Source organism: Penicillium cosmopolitanum, assembly GCF_028827165.1.
Source record: "Penicillium cosmopolitanum strain IBT 29677 chromosome Unknown utg000009l:1.0-9042332.0:1.0-9050551.0, whole genome shotgun sequence".
In the NCBI taxonomy this organism is placed as follows: Eukaryota; Fungi; Ascomycota; class Eurotiomycetes; order Eurotiales; family Aspergillaceae; genus Penicillium; species Penicillium cosmopolitanum.
The window spans coordinates 3,497,743-3,508,359 of NW_026622679.1; the positions used below are offsets into that span (position 1 = coordinate 3,497,743).

General features: G+C 52.3%; 3 protein-coding genes across 3 annotated transcripts; all 3 read right to left on the minus strand.

Annotated features, from left to right (window-relative positions):
* Nucleotides 1-76: 76 nt before the first annotated feature.
* N7509_009423 (uncharacterized protein) lies at nt 77-648 on the minus strand (the record flags this gene model as incomplete). The annotated part of the gene is made up of 2 exons (XM_056634060.1): nt 77-527; nt 608-648. 2 exons carry the CDS (start codon nt 646-648, stop codon nt 77-79), a joined length of 492 nt encoding a protein of 163 aa, XP_056484680.1.
* Nucleotides 649-2,497: 1,849 nt separating this feature from the next.
* Nucleotides 2,498-5,111, minus strand: vtc4 (putative vacuolar transporter chaperone (Vtc4); the record flags this gene model as incomplete). The annotated part of the gene is made up of 4 exons (XM_056634061.1): nt 2,498-2,926; nt 2,982-4,472; nt 4,540-4,996; nt 5,107-5,111. 4 exons carry the CDS (start codon nt 5,109-5,111, stop codon nt 2,498-2,500), a joined length of 2,382 nt encoding a protein of 793 aa, XP_056484681.1.
* A 1,404-nt stretch (nt 5,112-6,515) lies between these two features.
* On the minus strand, nt 6,516-9,654 carry N7509_009425 (MCM DNA helicase complex subunit MCM4; the record flags this gene model as incomplete). Its single annotated transcript, XM_056634062.1, is given in 4 exon segments — nt 6,516-8,368; nt 8,422-9,174; nt 9,185-9,277; nt 9,363-9,654. 4 exon segments carry the CDS (start codon nt 9,652-9,654, stop codon nt 6,516-6,518), a joined length of 2,991 nt encoding a protein of 996 aa, XP_056484682.1.
* Between the last annotated feature and the right edge of the window lie 963 nt (nt 9,655-10,617).

A 10,617-nucleotide genomic window follows, 5' to 3' on the forward strand; every position in this document is an offset into this window, starting at 1 on the left:
ACCGACTTGTAGCTGTACATAGCTGTACATAATGAACCCAATGCACCTCAACCCCATGAACAACAGATGCCCAGCATCACACCTCCTTCATATCCTCACATTCTCTCTTCAGGCTCTCACAATCTCTCTTCAGCCTCTCCCACTCGTCTTTCAGTAGCACACAGAACTTCACAACGTCCTGGAACATCGGCTCAACTACTGAAGCCGGGAGCATGTCCTCCATGGGGTGGTGCTGTGCATTCAACGCGGCGAGCTCGGCGCGAAGCATATCTCGTTCATTCGTCAATGTGACATTTTCGGCGTGGATGGCATCGTAGGTGTTTCTCAGTTGATGCTCCGTCTCGATTATCATGCCGCTGGGCGTGGAGGTGAGTTTCATTTGCGCGGTCGATATGTATATGGCGCGGAGGATGAATTCGATCTCGGTGTCGAGCGGTGCGAGGGTGAGCCCTTGCTGGGTCAGGATCTCGGCGAATGTTTTGGCTTCGCGGAGCCAGGTATCGCATCCGGCGAGGAGTTTGTTGGTTCTGGGGGGGTTGGTGGTTAGTTTGGTCCCATCGCAATGGTGCTAAGCTTTCTAGCCCGGGGTAGGACTGTTGTTGCTTACAGAGTCGCATGCTCGTTTGTCAGGTCAATTGTGGTTGCCATGGCGGTTCGTGTGAAGGAAAGAATATCGGGCTTGCAGCAGTGTAGTGGCAAAGATATTTTCAAAGAATACTAGGTTTGCAGAGGTTCAGGTAGGCATGAAGGAGTGGAAAGGGCGACACCACTGGGACCTACCCCGTCCCTCGAGAACGACAACAACCTATAATTCAAATCAGCCGCTCTTCATCTATAGTATACGGATGGTGATTATTGGAGACCGTAGGTCTGGATGATGACCCCGTACGGCGCCCCATGGCTGCGATGGGCCCAGTGTTAGCAGCCCTTGAAGTGTTCCAAAATTACTACCAAAGCTATTCACACAATACAATTATGTGTCCAAATTGTATAAGGAATACTAGTAATTCTAGGACACTGCTGCCATGGTGGACCTACACTATGAAGCGCAGTGGCTGCCTGGCCACGTCTGGCCGTTTGACAGTCTGGCAGTCTGGCCGTTTGGCTCTCCGTCTGGCTCTCCGTCCCTCTCCCACCTCTACTCCCACACTTTCGCTCTCATCACCACATATTCTACTTTCACTCCGCCTGTTCCCCCCTCTTTTGATTTGTTTCATCTATTCATCGGCAAAAATGGCAGCTCCAACTGACCCAAACTCAGCCCCTGAGGCAACTTCCCCCAAAGGAACTTCTCCCCGAGCCGTTGTAGAGCGGGTGGGCTACATCGAATATGAACTTTGTGAGCTGGATTATGTGGGAGCATTTCTCTAGGTATGACTGTTCCTTGTCTGACTGAGATATCATTTATCTAGGTTGTGGCTGTTTAAGTACTAACTCTGCTCTATAGGTGGCCAATGGACATCAAATTCTCTTTTATTAGGGATTGTTGTCTAGAGGTTTGGGTTGATTTCTGCGCATACCTTTGCGTTGCATACTAGTTCCGCGGATTGAATTTTCGCTTCGGCTTGGTCACGCTCCGTATACATTTCATTGAACAGTCGGTCGATTTCATCCTTGATTTCAGCGAGTCTAGCCTCAAGTTTGTCTCGGGTTATCTCTTCTGCTGAACATTGGAAGAAAGACTCAGGATTGTTGGCTCTAGGTCAAAGTCAGTCAGTGTTTCTTAATGGTCTGGGTAACTTGATGAGTAGGAGTGTCTTACTGGAATGAACGATCTGGCGCTGGGGTATCGCTCAGTGCCTCATGGGTTGAAGTAGCTCCCCAGGCTAGAGTTCCCTTGAGGGGTTGACCATCTTTGTGGATTGGTAGATTAAACGGAGAAGGTTGCCAGTTGGGTGATGGTACCAGTGGTATGCAGTAAAAGAATCCTTTTTGGAAGAAATGAACTTCGAGCCGATATGAAGTTGGGTTTTGATGAGAAGATCCAGAAGCCTGAGAGAGGTGAACAGGTGAAGCAAACGCAGACTCGGAGTAAACACCTAGGCAGTCGTGGAAGGCCGCCCAGGTGGAGAACCAGACTGAAGAACGACCAGATGGCCAACTGTGCAGACAACCAAACAACCAAACCTTCGGCGGGAACCTTGGAAGGTCTCAGCTTGGAAACAGTGGGCAACTTGAAGCTCCAAAATTCAAGCATACTCTCTCCAACTACTAGTACTACTGCAGATTTCAAAAGCCCATAGATAGACACGCCAATATATATTCAACTATACAGCCAACTCCTCTAGAACGCCTATACAAAAGACGTGGCTAACAATATCAAGATCCAACCTCCGCCAGAAGATAAACAGCAAAGATAAATCCAAGCTAGATGGGCAAATTCAAATTCAGCCCCCGTGGACGGTAGGTGATCAAAGGAACAAAGTGAAAAGCGTAAGAGGGGAAATCAAAAAAGAGATGAAAGAGAAAACCACACGCTTCATGCATGAACACAATCTTACAATTCATCACCATGCTTCATCGTTCCATTCCCATTACCGGGGATAGGAAGAGGACCACCACTAATGGGGTCCTTGGCAGTAAATCCACCCTTGTGAATACGCATACCGAAATTAACCAGTACGACAACGACAAGACCAACAGAGACGATGGTCGGTCCCCACTTCTCGTAATACACACGCTTGACATCGCGGCGTTTCCGAATCTTGTCCACGCGCCAGATATACAGGAAGAGACTGTAGATCAGAGCGCCAGCGGCCAAGATGGTAAATGCCCACGAGGAAGCCAGGGCGACGTAGTCAGCGCCAAAGTTGAGTAGTGTCGCCGCGATACCGCCGAGAATGATGGAGAATTCGAGCCAGGAGAGGAATGTGCGCTCCGCGGCGAAGTAGACCTTTGGCTCGACGCGGACGGGGACGAAGATTCGCTTGCCGGGGGGGTGCTTGGAAGCGTTTGAAGGTGCGTTGAGTGCCCTGGAGGACGGCGATGCCGCGCTGTTCGGGCGGGGGCATTGGGGTGGAGCGGGGTCGGGGGATGATGGCAAGTAGGCCCTGGGCGAGGAGATGGCCGGTCTTTTGGAGGTAGTATTTTGACAGCTGTTTGGCGTAGTATGTGCCGCCGACGCGTCGGGCTTCTTCGAGTTCGTCAGAGTAGACGGATTCATCGTCTGAGTCGTAGAGTGGGTAGTCCTCGTCGCCGGCGATAGGCTGTGCGGCGATACGTTCTTCGATGTCGAGCTCATTGCCGTTTGTCTCGGTGAAGAGGCGACTATCGTCGCCGATGTGATGAGCAAACCCATTCTCGTGGTTTTGGGCGGATTGCGGGGAATCTTCGTCGTCTGAGTCGTCCTCGTCATTGGCAGACAATGATGTGCTGGCTAACGGCCGTTGAATACCGTAGTGCCGGTTAACGGGCTTGCGAATGTCGACATCCATCTGTGGGTACCAGAAAGGAAGCAGGTTGATCCGGGTAGGGAATAGGGTGGCAGTTCCGTGAATGAACTTGCTGAACTTCGGCACAGCTTCAACCAAGTGACTCGCGGTCAATTCACGAATCCATTGCGGGGGTTCCTGGCCAGCCTGGGTCTGCAGCTTCACCTCCAGCACGGCGTAGGGGAAGCGATCGATATCCTCCGGAGGCAGTTGTGAGAATGGGAAGTCCACGCCGATATCCATGCGGCGCCAGTTGTTGCCGGCCCGCCGGCGGCCATCCATATTGTCCTCTCGAATCATGGTAAGCTCCGTATCAAGAGAAATACGGACACGGGCATCCCCCGGAAGCTGGAAGGCCGTTCGGTGGTAGAAAGTGCGAGTAACCGGGACCAGACGGCGGGTGATGACTCGGTATTGGATCTCCCGGGCCAGCTGCTCGAGGTCGGCAATCTCCTCGGGGCTCTTCTTGCCCTCCTTGCGCATCTTGTCGAATGCCTGCTCCACGGTCATACGGCCCTCCAGGAACGCATTGACATTCTTCTCCTTCAGGGAGAAACGAGCCTTGACGGATTTCTCTCCAGTCCAGTCCTCGCGGTGAGTCTTCCGCTCCAAGAAGATCTGGTCGCTTTCCATGCCTCCATACCAACGGAGACGGATGGCCTCGGCACCCTCAGTCTTCTTCAGACGGCCTTGGTACAACTCCCAAGTATCGGTGTTATCGTAATAAATGGACGAAATCGCGGTATCTTTCTCCTCGAATTCCTTATTGGCATTGAAGACCAAGACCGGCAGGTGCTTCAGGATGACCAGCTTCAATTCGGTGATGTTATCCCGGTGAACCCAGTATTTGGTTGTTTGACGAACAAAGTTTTGCTGGTTTCCACCAGCGGACGCATCGCCCTTGACCGGGTTACCCTTAGTACGGACAAGGTCATACAGCTTGGAGAGATTGATCACGAAGGCATCGTAGTTGTCCTTGAAAAAAGGCTTGGCATTGAGTCGGGCAGCAAAGACCGGCTTGAGGTACCATTGGGTTTGTTTCTATTTCTCTGCGGTTAGTTGATGGTCGAGCTCCATTGTGAATCCTCTGGTGAATATTGCAACATACGTCGTGCTTCTTAATAATCTTCTGGAACCCAGTGTAGTTCAGCTGGGTGAATTTGGCGAGATCGTGGACGTCGGCAATGATATCGCTGAGAATCTCTTCGAGCTGCAAGAAATCCTCGTCGTCGGGCGGGGGCATACGAACGCTATCCCGGCGATTGCCAGCGGAGCGCTCGAGGCGAGACACGACATCACTGACTTCGAGCTCACTAGCCTGGATGCGCTCGACAATCTCCTCACTCTTCCGCTTCTGGAAAGTAAAGACCTTCTCCAACTCGCTCTCGAGCAGAGTGACGAAATTCTTCTCGTCATCCTCGGTCCATTCGCGACGAGGGGGTTTGGCGTTTTCGGGGGTCGGCGGAGTCACGTAATCGGTCTTGAGACTTTTCTTCAGCTCGTCGTAGGCGATATAGAAGGGGTGGTAGTCCCGGATCATGGACGAGCGGAGGTGTTCACCGAACCTGAAGTCATTGGGAGGAGGTCGTCAGTATCATGCGGGGAAGCATTCCTCGCGACGATGGGGGGAATCGATAGGGAGGGCAGAAGCTCCAGCAGGAATGCAGGGACTCACCTCATGTTGGGCGGTTGTTATTAGACAGGGACGAGCAGAGGAGGTCAATTGCTCATGTCGGAGAGAAGAGGCGAAAAAGTGCAGGATGCAAGAGAGAGGCTTGGGATGCTTTATCGGTCGCCCGAGAACGGCTAGACTGGGGCGGGTCCGATCCGGCGCCAGTGCAACAACGGGTACCGTGGAAGAGTGGAACTGTCGCAGAGATTGAACGTATAGCAACAGGGTATGAACATCAAAATTTACCGGTAGGGTGTAACAAAGTCGAGGGAGATATGGAGCTCGGGTTTCATTGTGCAACCAGAAGGAAACTCGCAGAGAGTGGCAGGGATTGGCAGGAACTAGCAGAACTAACAGAACTAACAGATGTACACTCTGCCGATGCGGACTTGTGATTGGTTCCCATCCGGTGGATCCCTGCTAGCTGTTGGCTGACTCATCCAACCCCACTGACGTCGATTGCCAGTCACAACGGCACGTGCTGCACTTGTTGACGACGGTGGAGTCTAGATTTACTTTAGTATTATCGCTAGGATTAGTTAGTGGTTCAAAGTTACAAGGAAGAGTACTCCGTAGGTGAATACTCGTATGAGTATGCGAGAACTCTCGCAAGTGGTGGTATGGTGTGTATACTCCACCCAGCTGTGCCTGTCCCAGCTCACAGATTTTGTGTAACAGGCTAACAGCCAGCCATGTGCACGTCGTACCCAATCCAGTCCTCCGTCCTCCGCACTCCCTGCCCTAATTGATATTGCTTATTTCACACAGCCCAGGTTGATATTTTTTTTAATTTTTATCAAAGTGTGGACAAGGCTCGTGGTATTTACTCTAAAATGAACACTACGAGTACCATTTGGACCCAACATCCAAACGAGTATATACGGTGGAGTCCTATCTACACAGCCTAAACACCTTCCTCCCAATCCAACTGCCACATCCGGGAAAGCTTAGATGCCGGCTCGCCACCCTCCACCCGTCTCGCTAATCTTAGTGCGAAATCCGAAATGCATCTCGAACATGTGCCGGCCGGGGAGAAATGAAAAAAAGAAATTATTGACGTGATAACCGTATCAGATTGTTCAATGTTTTTACATTATGCAGCCAAATGACGACGGCGCCGCCGATCCCTCCCACTCCGGAAGGACCTCACGCGACCACCGCATAGCTCAGGATGTACTCTTTAGAAACATGCAGCAACACCCCCAATGAACGCCGAATTACTTGCAAAAACCGGGTCGGTTCGTAACAGTTCCGCGCACTGGAGAGGGCAAGCAGGAAAGAAAATAGAAAACAACCCAGAGAAGAAGAGGGGGCGAAGGAAGAAAGAAGAGAAGAAAAATAAAAATAAAACAAATATGCTACCCGGTCGATCATTTCATCGTAGATCTCACTCAGATCATCGCTGTATCCTCTTAAGACAACCCCATGGCCGCCCGGCGAATACTTCGGCGTGGGCCTTCTCCAGAGACGTGTACGGCACCCTCTTGTTCCAGGGATCGCACCGCATCACCAAACTGGTTGTGGTCTATAGGCACATCGCTCTGTTCACCCATGTCGCGGAACAAGTCAGTCCAGCGAACGGCTGCACCACCAACCCCACCGCGGTCGTCAATTCGAGCGAGCACTGCCTTCTTGAGATCCTCGCGCATGCGTCGCTCGCTGGCACTGGTACCCTCTGTGAGAAGACCCATGTCGATCAGACCCGTGCGCGCGTCTGTCGCAGCCTGCTTGATGGCCGAGCGAATCAGTCGCACGGCTTCGTCGACATCGCCTGCCGTCACCTCGGGAGAGAGGCGCATACGGGCGTGTGCTTCAGACAGACGGATCATCGACTCCAGTTGACGGGTCGTGGCGGTGATGCGGCGCTCCGTGGCCCGGATGTCATCACCCAGTTGGCGCATGGCAACGTAGGCGTCTGCGAGGGCGGTACCCGCGGCCGGGGTCAGGACGGGGTGAACCTGAGTCTTCGCGTAGGTGATATAGGCTGTGAGGAACTCGACTGGCAGAATCTCCTGCGAGCTGGCGTTGTCGGGGGTATCTTCGAGATACATGTTAACCAAGTGCTTCGCCATGCGGCGATCCTCGGTTTCGTCGACACGGTCGAGAACCAGGTAGACCAGGTCGAAACGGGAGAGCAGGGTTGGGGGGAGGTCGATGTTCTGAGGCACGGGAAGACGGGGGTTGTAGCGACTGCCGATTGGGTTGGCGGAAGCCAGAATGGATGTGCGAGCGTTGAGGGTGGTGATGATACCGGCCTTGGCGATGGACACAGTCTGTTGTTCCATGACTTCGTGAAGGACGGAGCGGGTGGCTTCGTTCATCTTGTCGAACTCATCAATACAGCAAGTACCGCCATCGGACAAAACCAAAGCACCAGACTCGAGAACCATCTGCTTGGTTTCGGGATCGCGAGTCACGTAGGCTGTCAGACCGACTGCTGAAGAACCCTTACCGCTGGTATAAACACCACGCGGCGCGATCTTGTGAACGTAGCGCAGCAGTTGAGATTTGGCGGTAGATGGGTCACCACAGAGGAGAATGTTGATATCTCCACGGTACCGGGGGTTACCACCCTTCTGGAAAGTCTTGTTGGTACCGCCAAACATCTGCAACAAGATACCCTTCTTCACATCGTCCATCTCATAGATACTCGGTGCGAGAGAGCGAGAAAGTAGTTCGTAAAGATCAGGGCGCGAGGCAGTGCGCTTGATCTTCTCCTCCTCCTCCGCGGAGATCTTGCGGGCTTGGTCAGCTTCAGCTGCCTGCTCGGACATTTCCTGCTCAACGGTGGACACATCGATGCCCATCTTCTTCTTATCGACCTTTTGCACATGCAGAACATCCACGTAGGTCTTGAAAAGAGCCTTCTGAGAACGCTGGCGGGCGCTCACTCGCATGGGGTTGCAACGGAAGATACCAGTCACCTCGACGCGGTCACCAGCCTTGCAAATGTCGACCAGTTCATCGTAGACGCAGAGAGACACTGAGTGAGGTGTCTGGCCATCGGGGACGTTGTCGGGGGTTTCTTGTAGCTTAATGACTTGTTTGTCGGAAAATGAGCAACGGTTGTGGATGAGTTGCATAGAATTCTTCTCCTTGCACGAATCGCGCGGGCAAACAGTAGGCTCAGCGATGCGGCCACGGTCAATGTCAACCTGAACACCGTAGCTGCAGACGTGGCAGCGGAAGAATGCTTCCTTCATATCCGGAATGATAGGGGTGGTACGGATGACGAGACCCTTTATGCTAACCAATTTATCCATATCTATCACGATGTTAGTATCTCTCTGAAATGAGCGTATGCTAATATCAACGTACCAGCTGGGTCGAGATCTCTCATGTTCACAGTCTTGTCAAGTCCGAATGGAAGCACCTTGTATGCCATAGCCTCAACTTCACCCACGAGGTCGGGTACTTCCGTGTTGGGAGCAACACCATCCGATGTAAGAATAGACTGGCCACGACGATCACGGGATGGAATACCACGCTGGTTCTCAGAACGCAGGACGTCCATTTCCTTCAGAGCCAAGTCCACCATAACATCCTTCACGGTCTGATCCATCAACGGAATAATTTCCTGAGGGTACGCAAGCAATTGGTGCCATAACTTCTGGGTCAGGGGGTATGACTTCAGGTTGCGAGCATCCAAGTTGAAAGTTGTCATACCAAGTCGGCGCATATCGTTAAGCATGGTAATATACTCGCGCTTCTCAGCGGCATCTCCAAGGAATCGGGTTTCGTTCTCTGAGGCACCATCTGCCCACAAACGGTACTTGGTAGCGAAATTGTAGAGGAAGTTCTTGAAAGCAGACATGGAGTCCTGGATCGAAATGTTGGTACCCCAAATGACGCGCGAGGAGTTACCAGCCATCGCCTCCGCCTCAGAAGTTCCGGGGTTGATGTTTGAGAAAGTGGCATCCGATCGGGCCACATTATCACCAGAGGGCATGCCATTGGCGTCAACGAAAAGTCTGGCTCGGCGGGCAGGAGTCGATCCAAATACGCCCGAGTGGAGGTCACTACGACGGGGGTCCTGTGCGACCTTGGCGGTTTGGGGAGACAAACAAGCCGCTGCTTATACTGTTGGCATCTGAGCGGATGTCGGAACGAATATCGTTGCGGGCGAAGCCCCGGGTCGGGGAGGAGCTGGGGATATAATTGATGGGGGAAGAGTCTGGACAAGTTAGCTTGATCGATAATACGAATCGACCGTGTCGGGATAGTCGAATTTTGGATTTTGGATTTTTTTTTTCACATACCTCTAATACCGCCATTGTTGGCCCTTGGTGTCCTCTCGCCATCATCGACTGTCGAACTAGCCTCGGCCATGCGGACATCGGGAGTTTCAGCGCCTCTGTTTGACCTGGTAGGTGATGATTGGAAGAACATTGGGGATGATGATGGGACAGCTCGTTCGGCAGCAAGGCGTCGGGCGGCGCGGGGGGTAGTCTGTTGTTGACTTGGGCTGCTGGGAGGCTCACGAGCGGACGAGGCAGGCGATGCGGTCCCTTTCTTTGCGGAGCGACCCCTCCGACTGGCCGGTGAAGACATGATGAATGTGTATGACTTCGGGTGGGATGGGGGGTTGGATGGGTGATGGTGGGTGAAGACGGGGCGGACCTGGACTTGGAGAAAGGGAGGAACACGAATCGTCCCTAGCACTTTTTCCTGGAACACGAATCGTCCCTGCGACGCGCTGCGACGCGCCCACGCGTTAAGTGGTTCCCTTTTGGGCTAGCGTGTTTAGGGGTAGTCATGTGATACGTTGAGCTGTAGGATACGGTCACGTGCTACCAAGCAGAAAAGCTGACCCACGCGGGAGCGGAACCTCCCGATGGTACAGAGCAGAGTACAGAACTGTCTACTTCATCATTGCAGGGTGTGGCGTTGTACAATATCCACGACCGTGCTTATACCATATATGCTGGACTTTTAAACATGAAGAGCCGCAGACTCACACCTACAATGTCAAGATCTAGAGCAGAAGGGTGATGAATCTGAAGTCTCTTGGATGCCCGGACTCGAGCTGAGAAGTTCTAAGCTCAACTGAGCAGCCCTATCCTACTGCGCAGGCAGGTTTAGAGTATATAATAATAATACTAGTACTGGTCCTAATACTTAACTTGAATTGAGCGAGGTCATGAATCAAATTAAAGGAGCCCTGGAGGTTACTGCTACCTAGTACCTTAGGTAATAGTTAGTTTCTGGGTCTCTCGCTGCCTTCCACGGGGAGGGCCTTCAAGTTTCGTCTGGGCCGTAGATCACTGGTACTACTTTCAAGTTATTTATTGCTTTTGAATCCTAGGAATCATGCTGGGATGGATAGTAACTCATTACTATAGGGCGTTTACTCTAGTACCTCATAATTGCCACTGGTTGAATGATATATATCTGCGCACCCAAGCGACAGTCATCAACACTGAGATAATTCCGGCTCTCATCCAGGGATGTTCCATCGGCTATTCAAATACTAGTCCAGATGACCCAGTATGCAGTGCCTACTCGTGAAAGCGG